The sequence below is a fragment of the Salvelinus fontinalis genome, chromosome 5, assembly GCF_029448725.1.
Source record: "Salvelinus fontinalis isolate EN_2023a chromosome 5, ASM2944872v1, whole genome shotgun sequence".
In the NCBI taxonomy this organism is placed as follows: Eukaryota; Metazoa; Chordata; class Actinopteri; order Salmoniformes; family Salmonidae; genus Salvelinus; species Salvelinus fontinalis.
In genome coordinates this window covers 28869958-28889951 of record NC_074669.1, presented here as the reverse complement: position 1 = coordinate 28889951, position 19994 = coordinate 28869958, and the positions used below count along the sequence as shown (strand labels likewise).

At 40.9% G+C, this 19994-nt stretch overlaps 1 protein-coding gene across 1 annotated transcript in view; it reads left to right on the top strand.

Annotated features, from left to right (window-relative positions):
* LOC129855439 (transforming growth factor beta receptor type 3-like) overlaps positions 1 to 19044 on the top strand; it is a 141116-nt gene extending 122072 nt beyond the window's left edge. The window contains exon 17 of the mRNA XM_055923093.1: positions 11812 to 19044. Coding sequence (XP_055779068.1) covers positions 11812 to 11933 — 122 coding nt within the window. The 3' untranslated portion in view covers positions 11934 to 19044. The remainder of the gene's footprint in view (positions 1 to 11811) is intronic.
* Positions 19045 to 19994: the final 950 nt, after the last annotated feature.

The window sequence follows — 19994 nt, the reverse complement described above, 5'->3', positions numbered from 1 at the left end:
TAGTATGCAAATATAAACACCATGGGACCACGCAGCCGTCATAGCGCTCAGGAAGGAGACGTGCTCTGTCTCCTAGAGATGAACGTACTTTGGTGCAAAAAGTGCAAATCAATCCCAGAACAACAGCAAAGGACATTGTGAAGATGCTGGAAGAAACAGGTACAAAAGTATCTATATCCACAGTAAAACAAGTCCTATGTTGACATAACCTGAAAGGCCGCTCAGCAAGGAAGAAGCCACTGCTACCGCCATAAAAAAGTCAGACTACGGTTTGCAACTGCATATGGGGATAAAGATCGTACTTTTTGGAGAAATGTCCTCTGGTCTGATGAAACAAAAATAGAACTGTTTGGCCATAATGACCATCGTTATGTTAGGAGGAGAAAGGGGGAGGCTTGGAAGCCGAAGAACACCATCCCAACCGTGAAGCACGGGGGTGGCAGCATCATGTTGTGGGGGTGCTTTGCTGCAGGAGGGACTGGTGCACTTCACAAAATAGATGGCATCATGAGGCAGGAAAATGATGTAGATATATTGAAGCAACATCTCAAGACATCAGTCAGGAAGTTAAAGCTTGGTCGCAAATGGGTCTTCCAAATGGACAATGACCACAAGCATACTTCCAAAGTTGTGGCAAAATGGTTTAAGGACAACACAGTAAAGATATTGGAGTGGCCATCACAAAGCCCTGACCTCAATGCTATAGAAAATGTGTGGGCAGAACTGAAAATGCGTGTGCGAGCAAAGAGGCCTACAAACCTGACTCAGTTACACCAGCTCCGTCAGGAGGAATGGGCCAAAATTCTCCCAACTTATTGTGGGAAGCTTGTGGAAGGCTACCCGAAACGTTTGACCCAAGTTAAACAATTTAAAGGCAATGCTACCAAATACCAATTGAGTGAATGTAAACTTCTGACCCACTGGGAATGTGATGAAAGAAATAAAAGCTGAAATAAATCATTCGCTCTACTATTATTCTGACATTTCACATTCTTAAAATAAAGTGGTGATCCTAACTGACGTAAAACAGGGAATTTTTACTAGGATTAAATGTCAGGAATTGTGAAAAACTGAGTTTAAATGTATTTGGCTAAGGTGTATGTAAACTTCCGACTTCAACTGGTATAGTGAGCAATATGTTTGGATCATCAAATGGCAATAAAATCACATTATTGATTTGCAATAAATATAGAATCGTGAGAATCGCAATACATATCGTATCGGCATCTAAGTATTGTGATAATACTCTATCGTGAGGTCTGTGGCAATTCCCAGCCCTAGGCATCAGGCAGTCGTTTTACAGCTGTCTCCTGAGAAGTGCACATTGGATTAGTGTGGAAAACTCCACTGAGGTATATTTCAGTTCATATAAATATACATATGAACAACAACTTACAGACGCACACAAACAATGACTTCATCTCATCTGTCCAGACCTGCATGCTCACACCCCCATCCCTAATGCCTGCATTACTGTTTGCCACTTGGCCTTAAATTGTACCAAATCGCTTTTGTCGCCATGCTATTTCATTATTTAAATAATATATCATTAGATTTTTCCATTGTGTTAATGATTGCGGATTGATTGATTTCCATGTTTTTAGTATACATTTTTTCAAGATGAGTGATGAAAAGAGAATCCTCCAGTGCATTGGGAATCTCACTACACCCCCATGTCTTGAAATATGCAGACAGATGGATTAAAAGTAAGTTTACATTGTAATACTTCTGACAGCCAACTTTCTAGCTCCGCCCATAACTTTTGGACTTTATAGCCGGGGTGTTCATTTCTACAGCTCGTTGGAGCGATCAGGTGTTAGGCGTGATTTACCTTATCTTCATCACGCTTGTTTATACTAGCACCTCTTTAAAACGTCCACTTCATAACACTTTTATGAGTTTCCTATAGAGACCCACCAACAGAAACCCAAGCATTAGATTGGCCTGTGGCCCAAAGATAGCTGAGGTCAGAAGTTGAACTTCTTTAGGGAAACAGGTGTATGGAATGTAGTTATATTAGGAGAGTAAAGCCCTTTTAGAAGTGATTTTAAAAAAACACTGCGGGCATGTGGTTTTAATATTGGTGTTATAGCTTGTGGTTCCTCTGTTGGATCATAACAGGCAGAGAGGATTAGGCTGCGTCCCAAATGGCACTCTATTTCCTATACAGTGCTCTACTTTTGTTGAGGTCCATATAGCTATGGTCAAAAAGTAGTGCACTATATAGGGAATAGGGTACTATTTGGGATGTATCCCTATTCTATTCTGCTGTAGTCTTGGAAACTATTGACTTGTAAGACCAACATATCCCTACATGGAAACATTGGCATAGTCAGGTTTTCTCCAAGAATATATATTTTCTCAAAAACACCTTAAAATATCTGCGACAGAATATTTTTTTAAACCAGTGAATGATGAAACATCAAATATAGCCACACGTATCCCCTCAGGAGGCGAGGGACAATGTTAAATACAGGTTTGTTCACATTAAATGCCAAAACCACAAAAAAGGTATCTACACTGTCTCACCCACTCACAAACATTAACATTGGTCTGTGTAGACCCCATTTGGCTAAATCCTTTAAAGAAAACTCTAAGATGACTGAAGCATTCTCCTGATGGCTCAAAACTGACCCTTTCAACAGACTAGGCATGAGAACACATTCTAATCAGGTAGCAGTGTGAACTGTGGTTTCCCTTATCAGACTGCAGATAGGACTGCTAGCTCCTACTTTGATATTCCCCATAACTGGTATAGACGTTCACAAGTAGACCCAGGGGAGTGGAGGGTCTACTCTCAAGTATTCTTTATCATTACGATGTGTTAGCAGCCACAGGGAAAGGGACATTTATTTAATAAAAATGTTAAATAAGAGATATTTGAACATAAACTGAAACAGCTATGAGAAAGTTGTTTATTCAACAAGATATCACTTCAGTATTAAATGTTTGTCCAAGAGGAAGGATAATCGTCTATGGGTGAAGTAAAAGTAGGTAAGGATTAAGGTTGTTAAAACAGAAAAAACTTGACGGTTAAGTTTAAGCATTCATTCCGACTGGTTAAGGTCAGGGTTAAGGTTTGGGAAAAGGTTAACACAGAAAAAAATCTAACGAGAGCCTTGCACAGGGATTGAACCCTCGATCCTCAGAGCCGAAGCGCGCGGTTTATGCCCTTCCTCTAGCCCCATCCACAACGCCCAAGCCTTGAGCCTACTGGATGGTAATACGTGCTCACATTGCCCCTTTTGGATGGTATTGAAGGCATCTCCCGATATCCTAGGGACCTGGACAAAACGTTGAATACTGAAGTCTATCGTCCAGTAGACTGGTGTGATCTCGCTGGTATATTAAAGAAATGAGAGTGTCTTCAGTACAGTAGTGCATCCTGTTTATACAGGACGTGATAAGTACTAACCCCAATATCCCTCTATTTTAGGACATGGTACGGTAGGAATTTGGTCTGCGTCCCAAATGGTACCCTATTCCCTAAATAGTGCACCACTTTTGAACAGAGATCTATTACCATTTGGGATGCGGAGGCTGCTGTTTATAAAGTTATAAAAGAGGAGCTGTGATCTTGCGACCTGTGTTGGGATAGATCTCACCAAACGTTAAGGAGGTTGCCCCCGGAGACAGGGAGTGGGAGTTACCCGGGCTCCGAATGGAATGTGTGATGGAACAGGGTCAATAGACTGTTGCTTCACTTCAATGACAAGTGATGTCACCATATGAGACACTTCTCAATCTGGCCAGATGGTTCACAATAACATTTACAACAACATAACATTTGATTTATATAGCCTATTTGGATGGCTCATCATGAGATTTATAGATGCGTTTGTTTATAAGCTTTTTGTTTGTTCAAACTCTGTGAGAGTATGGTGGAACGCCAAGTATGTTTTTAGGGGTGAATAATAACTTCCATTTCTGTTGAATTTTCACTTAGGGTTTTCATACTTGGTCCCTTTCAGACAATTTTTGTGAACTTGGTGCAGTTTGCGTAATCTTTTGTGCAGTGTGGACACTCCAAAAAATTGAGGCAATCTCGAGACGTGGTCTGAGTTTGGTTCGCTTGAATTCTGCGTTTCGGTTCCCCTTTTTAGGGCAATGCGAACGCAAAGCTCCCCATGTTCACTTGCCATTATCCCACACCACACACTAGACTACTGCAACACCGTTTCCCATGCCATAACTCCTCACATTGGTACCACAAAAGACAGAAGATGGTGGTTTGCGGAGAAAAAGGGCTGTTTTTTGGATATTGATTAGCGATTGTCAAGAATGCACAGAAATTCCTAAATATGTGTGATGTTTAGTTCGGATTATTTGTTTGCCATTTTTTGATCTAAGAGAGCTTCATAAACTGTTAATTCGATTGTGGGATTTGAATAGTGGAACATATTTGTTCAGAATCAGAACATACAGGTAGGTGTAGGGTACATAATCAATTCTAGCTCTTAAAGGGGCAGTAGCCTACATGGGTGTTAAATGTTCAATTACAGAATTATTTAATCTGCAGTTATTATTCTGATATTTATTATTTTACCAATAATATTTACATGTTAATAGTATCTTCTCATTAAAACAATTATGTCTCATATTTTAACTAAATGCAATCTATTAGCTTCCAAAATGTAAGTAGGTACAGTTCTTCGGCTTGCAAGCGTCCCCTTTTTCCTCCAAACATAACGATGGTCATTATGGCCAAACAGTTTCATCAGACCAGAGGACATTTCTCCAAAATATAACATCTTTGTCCCCATATGCAGTTGCAAACCGTAGACTGGCTTTTTTATGGTGGTTTTGGAGCAGTGGCTTCTTCCTTGCTGAGTGGCCTTTCAGGTTATGCCGATATAGGACTCGTTTTACTGTGGATATAGATAATTTTGTACTTTTTTCCGCCATCATCTTCACAAGGTCCTTTGCTGTTGTTTTGGGATCGATTTGCACTTTTCGCACCAGAGTACGTTCATCTCTAGGAGACCGAACGTGTCTCCTTCCTGAGCGGTATGGCGGCTGCGTGGTCCCATGGTGTTTATACTTGCGTACTATTGTATGTACAGATGAACGTGGTACCTTCAGGCATTTGGAAATTGCTCCCAAGAATGAACAAGACTTGTGGAGGTCTACAATAGTTTTTCTGAGGTCTTGGCTGAATTCTTTTGATTTTCCCATGATGTCAAGCGAAGAAGCACTGGGTTTGAAGGTAGGCCTTGAAATACATCCACAGGTACACCTCCAATTGACTCAATTAGCCTATCAGAAGCTTTACATAATTTTCTGGAATTTTTCAAGCTGTTTACAGGCACAGTCAACTTAGTGTATGTAAACTTCTGACCTACTGGAATTGTGATACAGTGAAATAATCTGTCTGTAATGGTTTGTTGGAAAAATTACTTGTTATGCACAAAGTAGATGTCCTAACCTACTTGCTAAAACTAGTTTGTTAACAAGAAATTTGTGGAGTGGTTGAAAAACAAGTTTTAATGACTCCAACCTAAGTATAGGTAAACCTCCGACTACAACTGTATATCTACAGTAGCTGTCTGATAACACATTCTGATGGAATGGCTTTCCCTGCACTTTGTAAAGGTACCCCAGAATTCACTTTAAAGAGGACTGAGATAAATTATTTTAAAGAGGACTATGTGTGAAAACACCCTTAGTCTCTTATTGATATCAATGCATGACTAAGTGAAAATTCAAATGATGATTTACCCCTTAGAGTCCTACTAGGAGGCGAACTGACTTTGTTATTGAAGTTTTCTTAGAGAGAGAATGGCCACAGAGAAGATAAGTTAAAGAGAGCTGAGGCCTTTTGTGTTTGAAAGCCCATGCAGGGTTCTGTGTGTATATGGACTGTGTTTAGCTGGAGCTCTTTGGCAACGCTGCTCTGTCAAACATTAGAGCAGAGAGAGAGAGAGATGAGGGGTCTGAAAGAGGGAACCAGACAGGCTGTGGGCCCAGAGCCACGCAACACACACACACCAGAGGAGGAACCTCTTCCTCAGTGAATTTCAGAAAATTAAAATAGTCAAACATTAAACATTTCGCCGCATTAACTGACATGGTTTCCACCCAATTCAAAGGATTAGAGAATGAATCTAGTACTAAAAGCATAAGCTACAGCTAGCTAGCACTGCAGTGCATGAAATGTGGTGAGTAGTTTACTCAGAGGGAGAAGAACAATACAGTGGTTCCACCTTTTAAAAGTTGTCATACTGCAGCACACCTTGCGGGCTGCAGCATTCTGTGGCACATTATTTAATAGTCAGTCATTTTTTCTGTTAATGCAAGTTAGTGCTAGTTTGACCACCAGGGGGGATCTTTGAGAAGCAAGGAGGTGCACTGCCAGAGCCCTGCAAAATGACCTCCAGCAGGCCACAATTGCCTATAATTTCCACCTTTTGTCTATTCCATTTGCACAACAGCATGTGAAATTTATTGTCAATCAGTGTTGCTTCCTAAGTGGACAGTTTGATTTCACAGAAGTGTGATTGACTTGGAGTTACATTGTGTTGTTTAAGTGTTCCCTTTATTTTTTTGAGCAGTGTATAATATACACTGCACATTTGTGGCCTGCTGGAGGACATTTTGTAGGGCTCTGGCAGTGCTCCTCCTGCTCAAAGGCGGAGGTAGCGGTCCTGCTGCTGGGTTGTTGCCCTCCTACAGCCTCCTCCACGTCTCCTGATGTACTGGCCTGTCTCCTGGTAGCGCCTCCATGCTCTGGACACTACGCTGACAGACACAGCAAACCTTCTTGCCACAGCTCGCATTGATGTGCCATCCTGGATGAGCTGCACTACCTGAGCCACTTGTGTGGGTTGTAGACTCCATCTCATGCTACCACTAGAGTGAGAGCACCGCCAGCATTCAAAAGTGACCAAAACATCAGCCAGGAAGCATAGGAACTGAGAAGTGGTCTGTGGTCACCACCTGCAGAATCACTCCTTTATTGGGGGTGTCTTGCTAATTGCCTATAATTTCCACCTTTTGTCTATTCCATTTGCACAACAGCATGTGAAATGTATTGTCAATCAGTGTTGCTTCCTAAGTGGACAGTTTGATTTCACAGAAGTGTGATTGACTTGGAGTTACATTGTGTTGTTTAAGTGTTCCCTTTATTTTTTTGAGCAGTGTATATATCAATTTTTTTTTTACGTATAATGAGTGCTCTAACTCCCCCCTGCGGTGGTCTGGAGCAATGAAGCCGTGATGCCGTGGTACCTCTAAGTCCCGCTGCGTAAGCTCACAACTTTTAAAGGAAGAACCACTGTGTTGAACAGTTTTGAACAAATTGAGAGAGAGAGAGCTAAACTCAGCAACAAAATAAACTCCTCTCATTGTCAACTGCGTTTATTTTTAGCAAACTTAACATGTGTAAATATTTGTATGAACATAACAAGATTCAACAACTGAGACATAAACTGAACAAGTTCCACAGACATGTGACTAACAGAAATTGAATAATGTGTCTCTGAACAAAGGGGGGTCAAAATCAAAAGTAACGGTCAGTATCTGGTGTGGCCACCAGCTGCATTAAGTACTGCAGTGCATCTCCTCCTCATGGACTGCACCAGATTTGCCAGTTCTTGCTGTGAGATGTTACCCCACTCTTCCACCAAGGCAACTGCAAGTGCCCGGACATTTCTGGGGGGAATGGCCCTAGCCCTCACCCTCCAATCCAACAGGTCCCAGATGTGCTCAATGGGATTGAGATACGGGCTCTTCGCTGGCCATGGCAGACCACTGACACAGGATGAGCCTGCAGGAAGGGTACCACATGAGGGAGGAGGATGTCTTCCCTGTAACGCACAGCGTTGAGATTGCCCGCAATGACAACAAGCTCAGTCCGATGATGCTGTGACACACCGCCCCAGACCATGACGGGCCCTCCACCTCCAAATCGATCATAAGCTCATTCCTTCGAAGGATAAATGCGAATCCGACCGTCACCCTTAGTGAGACAAAAACACGACTTGTCAGTGAAGAGCACTTTTTGCCAGTCCTGTCTGGTCCAGCGATGGTGGGTTTGTGCCCATATGCGACGTTGTTGCCGGTGATGTCTGGTGAGGACCTGCCTTACAACAGACCTACAAGCCCTCAGTCCAGCCTCTGAGCCTATTGCGGACAGTCTGAGCACTGATGGAGGGATTGTGCCTTACTGGTGTAACTTGGGCAGCTGTTGTTGCCATCCTGTACCTGTCCCACAGGTGTGATGTTCAGATGTACCGATCCTGTGCAGGTGTTGTTACACGTGGTCTGCCACTGCGAGGACGATCAGCTGTCCGTCCTGTCTCCCTGTAGCACTGTCTTAGGCGTCTCACAGTACGGACATTGCAATTTATTGCCCTGGCCACATATGCAGTCCTCATGCCTCCTTGCAGCATGCCTAAGGCACGTTCACGCAGATGAGCAGGGACCCCTTTGCAGCTTTCTTTTGGTGTTTTTCCAGAGTCAGTAGAAAGGCCTCTTTAGGGTCCTAAGTTTTCATAACTGTGACCTTAATTGCCTACCGTCTGGAAGCTGTTAGTGTCTTAGCTACAGTTCCACAGGTGCATGTTCATTAATTGTTTATGGTTCATTGAACAAGCATGGGAAACAGTGTTTAAACCCTTTACAATGAAGATCTGTGAAGTTATTTGGATTTTTACGAATTATCTTTGAAAGATAGGGTCCTGTCAAAGGGACGTTTCTTTTTTTGCTGCGTTTATATTTCATTGTATATTTTTCACTGCTTAGCTAGCGTCAAATGCAGCTAGCTAGTTTAGCCTACTCAAACACCCGGATCAAACAGAGAGCGATGCTATGTTAGCTAGCTGGATATGGCTATCCAACACTGGAACTTTTCCAAGTCATGGTGGTTTTATCAATTTATTGCCACTGGGGCCCGCCGGTGTAACTGCTAGACTGCTTGCTGCTGACTGTACACTGCACTGCATGATTGTAGTGGGTTTACTAACGCGTTAGTTATAGTAACTACAGTATGTAACAACGATGTAGACTGTGTAGCCGTTAGCGGTCATGATATGAAGGTTTGGCATGGAACGTTTTTTCCCGCTGGTCACAGACAGCTGATGTGTTGTGCTCTGGTCCACAAATGAAAGGAAAAGGTGGGAGGAGGAGAGCACATAGATAGATGTGAGAAGGAATTATATATACAACGAGCTGTTTGTATGTGGCTGTTATGAAAGTGAACTGTGTTTGCGTGTGATTAGGAGTGTATTCATTGCTCCGATTCTGTTGAAAAACGCTTCTTAAATGGAAGCAAACAGGATGAAACGGGGATAAACATACTTCAATTTGTCCAATAAGCTCTTCTTTGCAACTGTTGGACTAATGATTACACCTTAGGTCTGCTAGATGCAGGCAAGAGTGAGCAAGGTGGTATTGAAAGTGTCACTCTCTGTCACCTTGATTACTAAAAATTCTCTCGACCTGTGCACCTACATTGTACATTTTCATTAATTTGGCTAGGTTGTAGCAACCTCATTTTTGGGAAAATTCCAGTATCATGTAGTAGCCTAAACCTATCAATGTTACATTGAGCTGAGGGAATGGAAATTAATGACAGTCATCCAATTTGCTATAATAGAAATAAGGCCATGTTCATCAAAAAAATAATCATCCTCCCTCATCTGAAATGACACCGATTGCCACTGACATACACACACATACACACACGCAAAACATAAATTACAGTAATACTCAAACACAGGACCACTTCAGAAACCAACAAAGATCAACATGGTAGCTGTAGACTGTATCCCAAATGACACACTATTCACTTTATAGCAGAGGTCACCAACCAGTCAATTGCTATCGAATGGTCCATCTCCAAGCCATTCCTAGTCAATCACCAAACATTTCTGTAAAAAAAATGGTTAATATAAAAAAAAAAAAACGATAAAGCCTAGAGTTAGTTTCACACTGTTGGCGGTAGGTGCTCTTGATTCAGCAGCCATAGCGCCGGAAAGGCGAAGTGTTCCCATCATGTGTCTGAAAGTAGAACTCCGCCTACCCGACAGCCCCAGAGAGCAAATCAAGTGCTCTTATAGGACTACCACTGGCCAATCAGATTGCTCAGATCACCGTGTCTGCACAGTTTCCTCAAGCCATAGACTGAAAAAAGAAGCCTCGAATGCACAGCAAAGTTGATACCTTTTAAAACCATGACTAGAGAGAGACTCAACGAATACAGCAAAGAGCTGCTGTTTTTATGATTAAGTTCATGTTTAAGTTATTATTCAGCATTGTCAACACTTTGTTCAACACTTTTTTTATAAGCCATAAAATGTGCATTCTGCCTACTTCCACTCACGCTACAACCAGCACTGCAGCTGCAATGAATGAGTATAGCAAAGTGTTCCAATGAGCTTGTTGTTATTGTTAGCGGCTTGTGACTTTTTAAATATCGAAGAATATTTAACTTTCTCTGGTCATAGGAGTTATGCAGTACGACTTGAGTTTTGGCATCAGCTGGAAGACTGTCCCCTTTTCTCAGCAGAGGGAGAGCGGAGGGACGGTGAGTTGGGTGAGAGGCAGCCTCACAGCTGCTCCCCCTTCTCTCAGACTGACCATCAGATGCAGGCCATCAGTCCAGTAAACACATTTTAAGCAAATGATTATGCTCACTCAGCAGTGCCTCACAAGTAACACAACAAATGATCTATTACCAGTGTGATCATATACCTACATTTTTGTTACATTTTATTTCAAATTGGTCTGAGAAGAACAACATTGGCTGGGCAATTCAAGTGTAGCTAATATGCAGTGATAATGTATTGGGCCTATAGCTTGGTGCACAAACCTCATTGCTACAGAAATGTTTTTAATTTAATTAGTTTCATAGGCTTATATTTTATAAGTCATGTTTAAGACAGATCTGAGTGGTAGATCTCGGCTTGCTTTTTGATTCAAAGTGATCTTGACTCAGAAAAGGTTGGTGGCTACTGCTTTATAGTGTACCACTTTTCACCAGGACGAATCCTGTATGGTCCTCACCAAGCTATGCAGGAAGGAAGACAGCTCAGCTTGCATACAAACAACGGACGGAGTGCATTTTAATACCAGAAGCACAGTGTGCCAGATATGTAAAACAAACACAGGGGCTTTTTTCAGATGCCTTCAGTTTCCAGTCAGACAAGCTTTCCAAACAAATGGAAGCATTTTTATTTGCCCCCTAACTTTCTGTCTCCAGCTCTGTAGTCCAGGAATCTACAAGCGGGAATGCTCATTTAAACACAGAACAATAAACAAGTCAGTGGTTTGAGATCCAGGCAGAAGGCCTCTGTCTCATGTTTATTCTGCTACATCTGCTAAAGCTATGCTAATTGCTTGCAGATAAGAGGGGAGAGCTGGACTGAGAAACCTCAATTCAGTTCTTTCCATTTGAGACACTCCGCTTTGATTGGCTGAGTCGTTGTGTGTTAGGCGACTGTTGCTTTCACTTAACAACAAATCCCAGTGAAGTGATGGTCACCACATGGGACAACCAGTATCACTGGGAGAACTAAGGAGATTCATTTAAACATCAGTCTTACCAGATTGAGCCTGTGGTCTCTAGATAACAAGACATCTTGAATAAATGGCACAGAAGAACATAGCTGAAATTTGTATAATTGTCATGTATTGCATCAACCCTTATCTCTCTCTCTCTTTCCCTCTCTCCCCCTTCCCTCCCTCACGCAATCTTCTCTCACTCTTCTCTGTTTTTTTACTTCTCTCCCTCTATTTTTTTTGATCTTCCTCCCCTTTCTCCCACACCCCTCTTCCTCTCGCTCTTCCCAACCCTTCCCCCTCCATATCCAGGTGATACAGCTGGCCGACAGCAGGCCCAGAAGCCCCAGCCCCCAGCCTCAGAGAACAGCAGTGCGGCCCACAGTATTGGCAGCACACAAAGCACGCCCTGTTCCAGCAGCAGCACAGCGTAGCCTTGGGGCCAGTCCGGGGCCAGCGGAGAAGGAGAGCCCCCCCACCCCTCTGCAGGGCCACAGGAAGGGCCACACGGGTCACAGGGAACTGGGTTTGCTAACATTTTTTTCCCCGCTCAATGAAAGGAATTATTTTGGGATGCTTTGTGAAAACAAAGAAGAAGAATTTATTAACAAAGAAGAAAAGAAGACAAAAAAAACAACAAAAGGATTTTGTAAGAAAGAAAAAAAAATACCTGATGTTGCTGGTTAAATTCGATGTGTACCATTTTATTTCAACACAAGTCGTTAAGGTTTTGTGACAGAGCTACTGTACTGGAAGGACTGGTCTGAAGGGGAAATAGTACTAATACCACAGAAAGGCCTCACATCTCTAGAGCAATAGAGCTCTAGCTACAGACAAGAAACAACTGTTAGTGAAATATCTTATCTTATCCAAATGCTGCTTTTTCTGCAACCACAACAGAGAATTTTGTTTTGACCTTAAATGTCTAGTTTAAGCTGTAAACAAGCTAGTGTACACCAATAGCACTGGAGACAGTAAAGCTGCCTGTCTGCACACACCATCTGTGGGTGTTAGCAAGATTAGTGAGAGGAACAACATGGCCGTCAACCAGAGTGCCTGTTAACCCCTATCAATATGCTAAATAAATAAGAGATGCTACCTCCTATCCACATGCTATAGGAGATAGTCAAAGCAACTAGTTGAATCAGAGAGCAATAGTGTGAGAAGGAGCCTCTCAGCAGTCTCTTTTCCCCTCAAAGCCAGATAGAGTAAAGCATCCTGCCATGTGCTATTAATCACTTGGAATCTGAAAGGACTTAATAACCAAGCAAGATATATACATAGATAGATAGATACCAAGAAATGTGAAAGACAAAAGTAATGTGAAAGATATCTTGATGAACCCTGTTTGCAAGCCAGCTGGTCATGACAATCGGTCAGGACTTTGGCAACGCATCCGTCTAAACATACTGTTACAACATTAATGACAAAGTATCAGCGGTGTGCATTTGGTCATGTTGAGTGATGATTGCTTTGCAGTCCTTAGTCTCAAGTTTGATTGGTGTTACACAGCTTGGCTTTCGGCAGTATGGGTTCCTCTTATACTATATAAAAACAGCCATTGTAAAGCTATATATATATTTTTGCAACTATTGTAAATAATCTAAAATGTTATAAGGAGACAGTCCAAATATAATGTGCAAGGTTGTGTGCATTAGAAGCCTTATGCATGTTATGTTTTTAAGTAAGACATGAAAAGTGGCTATGTTTGGCCAGTATTCCCATATATACTATAATGTTTTATGTTTGTATCCATTGTGAGGTAACTAAAATGCTACATGCTGCCGTGTTGGATCATAAATATATACAGTATTGTAATTGGGCATTACATTTGGGGCACAAAAACAACGTGCCGTTCTATCTGGGTCCGACACCACTAGACCTTCAGCTGTTTTCATTCTGATTGTACATAATAATGTTGTACACAATTTCATACCAACATTTACATTTTTCAAAGCAAATAATTGAGAACCTGATAAAGTTGAGATTGTGGAATGAAAATATAAGCCAAAATAGTCATTGTCTGGTTTTGCTGTTCTAATGTTCAGTAAATCATACTCAGATTCTCAATTTAAGTTTATTTTCTGTATGTGATAAATACATTGACAATCTTACTCACCAGGGCATGAAATAGTTCAACGTTGCAATATACCGGCGCCATCTTGTAATCTTAATGGTGTACTTGTTCTGACAAACATTCCACATCCTGATTATTTAGGCTCTGGTGTCACGTTCAAAATGTATTGTTTCTCTCTGTGTTTATAGACATATTTATTTTATTTTTATTTTACTTTTATTTAACTAGGCAAGTCAGTTGAGAACAAATTCTTATTTTCAATGACGGCCTAGGAACAGTGGGTTAACTGCCTTGTTCAGGGGCAGAACGACAGATTTTTACCTTGTCAGCTCGGGGATTCGATTTTGCAACCTTTCGGTCACTAGTCCAACGCTCTAACCACTAGGTTACCTGCCACCCCAGTATGGGCACTTAGATGTACATAATTGTACTACTATGGCTGACCCTGTAAAACAACACATTTCACTACACCTATTCGGTAAATGTGACAATACAACATGTTTTTTTTTAATGTCATGTGCCATGCTAATGTAAAGCCAAAAGAGTCCCATCGTCATAGAATCCATGAATGTTCTCTGGTGTGCCTTTACTTTTATTATTTGGGGGGTTTGAATAGAAATAATTTTTTTTAGGAAAAAAGGGATGGTTTGTACTAATTTTACTTTGTTTGGGCGTGTAAAAGAAAACCCAATTCATTAAGTAAACGTAATTTGCGTTAGAGCCTACTTTTATGTGTTAAGTGTTTAATCTCAAAGCTTTGAGCCTGTGTTGTATGTAGACATGTGTAGCTGTCGCCACAGAAGAAAACAGAGTATAAATATATTTGTGGATAAAATTATATATATTTGAAAGTATTTACCTAGAGACAATCTATTGTTGACTCTTTGAGTACTGTGAATTTTTTTGTGTTGTGCTCTTTCTATTTTTCATAAATGTACATACAGTGCATTTGGAAGTATTCAGACCCCTTCCCCCTTTTCACAATATGTTACTTTACAACCTTATTCTAAAATGTATTAAATATATTTTTCCCTTCTCAATCTACACACAATACCCCATTATGACCAAGCGAAAATACGTTTTTAGAATTTGCATTTTTTTTGCAAATTTATTTAAAAAAATATGTATTCAGGCACTTTGCTATGATACTCGAAAATTGAGCTCAGGGGCACCCTGTTTCCATTGATCATCCTTCAGATGTTTCTACAACTTGATTGGAGTCCACCGGTGGTAAATTCAATTGATTGGACATGATCTGGAAAGGCACACACGTGTCTATATAAGGTCCCACAATTGACCGTGCATGACCGAGCAAAAAACCAAACCATGAGGTCGAAGGAATTGTGTGTAGAGCTCCGAGACAGGTTTGCATCGAGGCACAGATCTGGGGAAGGGTACCAAATAATTTCTGCAGCATTGAAGGTCCCCAAGAACAGTGGCCTCCATCATTCTTAAATGGAAGAAGTTTAGAACCACCAGGACTCTTCTTAGAGCTGGCCGACAGGCCAAACTGAGCAATCGGGGGAGAATGGCCTTGGTCAGGGAGGTGACCAAGAACCTGATTGTCACTCTGACAGAGCTCTAGAGTTCCTCTGTGAAGATGGGGGAACCTTCCAGAAGGACAACTATCTCTGCAACACTCCACCAATCAGGCCTTTATATTAGAGTGGCCACATGGAAGCCACTCCTCAGTGAAAGGCACATGACAGCCTGCTTGGAATTTGCCAAAAGGCCATAAGAAACAAGATTCTTTGGTCTGATGAAACCAAGATTGAACTCTTTGGCCTGAATGCCAAGCATCACGTCTGGAGGAAACCTGGCACCATCCCTACGGTGATGCATGGTGGTGGCAGCATCATGCTGTGGGCATGTTTTTCAGTGGCAGGGACTATGAAACTAGTCAGGATCGAGGGAAAGATGAACGGAGCAAAGTACAGAGTGATCCTTGTTTAAAATCTGCTCCAGAGCGCTCAGGACCTCAGACAGGCGAACGTTCCCCTTCCAACAGGACAATGACCCTGAGCACACAGCAAAGACAGCGCAGGACTGGCTCCGGGACAAGTCTCTGAATGTCCTTGAGGGGCCCGGACTTGAACCCAATCAAACATCTTTGCATAGACCTGAAAATAGCTGTGCAGCGATGCTCCCCATCTAACCTGACAGCTTGAGAGGATCTGCAGAGAAGAATGGGAGAAACTCCCAAATACAGGTGTGCCAATCTTGTAGCGTCATACCCAAGAGCCAATGCTGTAATTGCTGCCAAAGGGGCTTCCACTAAATATTGAGTAAAGGGTCTGAATACTTATGTAAATGTGATTTCTAAAAACCTGTTTTTGTGTTGTCATTATGGGGTATTTTGTGTAGATTGATCAGGATTTTTAAATCCATTTTAGAATAAGGCTGTAACGTAACAAAATGTAGATAAAGTCAAGGCGTCTGAATACTCTCCCAAGGCACTGTATATTACTTTATATATTTCTGTTTCTAAAAAATATATAAATATTAGCAATTTTTTTCATGTGATGTTTTGATTTTTAGATCATTTCCAAACCCAATAGTTCTCACTCCGTGTTGAATTTGGCTTCATTGACTACCTTAAAAGGATTCTGCTTTTAATGAATTTGTTCTATGTAAACATAGAGACGATTAGATATCGTATAGCATTACAAAAGTAATATATTTGAAACCCACATCTTACATATGAACACAAATGTGACATTATTGATAATATATAAGTAAGCAAGACTAAAGTGCTATATAAACACAATGGAATAGTAGTATAACCTTGTATTTCCATAAATCAAAAGATCAGATTTTCTGTATAGTCTGTTCCTATCACATATTCATCTGTCGTATTACAGGTTTAGTTGTGTTCATACCCTATGAACTCTGGTCTTACTCAATGTCTTGTTCTGTGATTGTGCCAGAAAAGTTTTTCCTTTTTTTGTTTTAGCTATAGTGTATGTGAGTTCTCTCTGAAATGTTGCTTTCTCTAGTGGAATGGCAGTCTTCATCATTCATCATTTGCATTGATAACATTCCTGTAGTTCACTGGCTTTTCTGACCACCTGCGCGAAGTTCACCCATGAACCTGTCTCCTCCTTTTATCTCCTCCCTGTCTAACGGGGTTGAGGACCTTCATATTCCCATTATTGTCCAAATACCTATGAAGAGGAATAACCTCCCTGTAGGAAGTTCCATCTGAAATTACACTTTATGAATTTGGATTCGATTAGGCATTGTATTTGTAAGTTAAGATTGCAAATCACTGTTAGTAAATCTTACAGTGATACAGTCTTGTACAAAGTAGCACAGGGGAGGTTTGCTGATTACAGCCAACCTGTAAGAGGGGCCCCACTTTCATACAGTACATAATAACAAATTGTATTGCTTTAGTTGTTTGAACCCTTTATCAACGCTTATCTACCTCATGTTGTGAGTTTCTGTGTGTGTGTGCTGAATGTGTATGAATATGTATGTACTTGTGTGAGAGAAAAAGAGAGAGAGTTGTGTTCTACTATTTAATATGTTGTAATAGTTGAAAGGGCTCTGTTTTTCTGTACAATGCCTTCAGAAAGTATTCATACCCCTTAATTTATTCCACATTTTGTTGTGTTACAGCCTGAATTCAAAATGGATTAAATATATTTTTATTCTACACACAATACCACCATAATGACAAAGTGAAAACATGTTTTTAGAAATGTTATCAAATTTATTGAAAATGAAATACAGAAATATTACCTTTGGCAGCGATTACAGCTGTGAGCCTTTATGGGTAAGTCTATAAGAGCTTTCCACACCTGGATGGTGCTAAATTTGCCAATTTTTTTATTTTCAACATTCTTCAAGCTCTGTCAAATTGGTTGTTGATCATTGCTAGACAATAATTTTCAGGTCTTGCCATAGTTTTTCAAGTAGATTTAAGTCAAAACTGTAAGTAAGCCACTCAGGAACATTCACTGTCTTCTTGGTAAGCAACTCCAGTGTAGATTTGCCCTTGTGTTTTAGGTTATTGTCCTGCTGAAGGATGAATTCATCTCCCAGTGTCTGGTGAAAAACAGACTGAACCAGGTTTTCTTCAAGGATTTTGCCTCTTAGCTATCCTGAAAAACTCCCCAGTCCTTAACGATTACATCCATACCCGTAACATGATGCAGCCACCAATATGGTTGAACATATGCAGAGTGGTACTCCGTAATGTGTTCTATTAGATATTGCCCCAAACATAACACTTTGTATTCAGGACAATTTTTAGCAGTGTTACTTTAGTGCCTTGTTGCAAACATGATGCATCTTTTGGAATATTTTTATTTTGTTCAGGCTTCCTTATTTTCACTCTGTCTATTATGTTAGTATTGTGGAGTAACTACAATGTTGTTGATCCATCATTCTTTTTCTCCTATCACAGCCATTATACTCTTAACTGTTTTACATCCACCAAACCCTGAGCGGTTTATGTATCATTTGTAGTGACTGGGTGTATTGATACACCATCCAGAGTGTACTAATAACTTCACCATGCTCAACGGGATATTCAAGTTCTACTTTTTTTCTCCCAATGGGTGCGCTTCTTTGTGAGCCATTGGCAAACTTCCCTGGTCTTTGTGATTGAATCTGTTTGAAATTCACTTACAGATAGTTGTATGTGTGGGGTACATACATGGTAGTCATTAAAATATCATTTGAAACATTATTGCACACAGATTGAGTCCATGCTACTTATTATGTGACTTGTTAATCACATTTAACCTCCTAAACTTATTTAGGCTTGCCATAACAAAAGGGTTGAATACTTATTGACTCAAGACATTTCATCTTTTCATTTTTAATGAATTTATAAAAGATTCTAAAAACATAGATCACTTTGACATTATGGGGTATTGTGTGGAGGCCAATGACCCAAAAAATATCTAAGCAATTTAAAATTCAGGCTGTAACACAACAAAATGTGGGAAAAGTAAATGGTGTGCATACTTTCTGAAGGCCTTGTATATGTTCAATTCTAAAATCTTTAAAACCTTTCCACAATTTGATAGTCAATGTACTGTAGATGCCCTCTCCCTACCATTGGTTAGTTGGCTGAGGGCGGCAGGTAGCCTAGCAGTTAGAGAATTGGGATAATAACCGAAAGGTTGCTGATTTGTAAACTTGAATATGTTGATGTGCCCTTGAGCAAGGCACTTATCGCTAACATTTGCTCCACTCCAGTGGTGCCATACTACTATGGTTGACCGTTTTAAAACTGCACCTTTCTGGTGTATGTGACAATAAAATAAAACATTTTGTAGTTTCATAACAACCAAAGAAGTCCCTTCTCAAATGCTAGTCGAAATACCCTTCTTCTCAAAGCTATTTCTTAATACGATTTTTGTTTTGCAAATCTTTTTTTAAGTAAAATATGCTGTAAATATGCATGATATGTTGTATCCACAATTGTATACCCAATAAATTCTTATAATCCTTCATACCTTGTTCGGTCTGTTTCTTGTCTTCCTCTGATTAAACAATTCTTCTTATGTTTCTATCAAGCGGCCAATTTGTAAAATAACATCAGGCCTATTGAATGTTGATGAGGACGGAGCCATATGCTTCATTCTGTACCTTACTTAGTCATTATCTCACCGAGAACAGTGTAGATATCCCTATTCCTGTGGGCCTTGTCTTATACTAATGAGTTGTAGTAATGATGTGTTAGGTTTGGCAGCGTGTTTATGATGTCATCAGGCCCCTCTTGGGTGAGGTCATTACATGATGCAGACCATGTGGCCTTCTAGCACAGGGGACAAGGGGGAGACCGCCTAAACGTGTGCACTCGTGTACGACCACACTCAGACAAATGCACGCACGCAAACACACACTCTCTCTCGATCTCTCTCCCCACAAGCTAATCAGGCCCATCTTCTCCTTTGATTAGGGGTCCTTGGAGTCAGGTGTACGCACAGTGGGATGTCATACTGTCAGAGAGAGAGAGAGAGGCCAAGGGTGAGTTGGATAGGAGATCTGATAATGATGTCATCCCAAACCATGTTTGAGTTGACCAGTCCAGGCCACACTTCTCAAAACTTACTGACCACTGTAGGGCAAAAAGTCCTGCATATGTGGCCCTGCCTGTATGATGTCACTCTGCTGGCCTGAGTGTCAGCCCCTACACCTTCCATTTCCCCATGGCTTTAAAGGCTTTTAGTAAGACACGCTGCTTGCAAAGGAAAAGAAAATCAAACAAAGATTAAATTGCAACTGAATGAAGGTGCTTAGCCCTTTGTCCTGTTTGTGTGATCGACAGTTGGCTTCAAGCATTGTTTTATGTTACCTGTGTGTGAAGGCTTCCAGAACCAGTCCAGGAGTGATTTCTCACTCAGTGGGACAGGCCCCTCTCCAAGTTATGACTAATTTGTTTTGCACACTTCTCCAACCC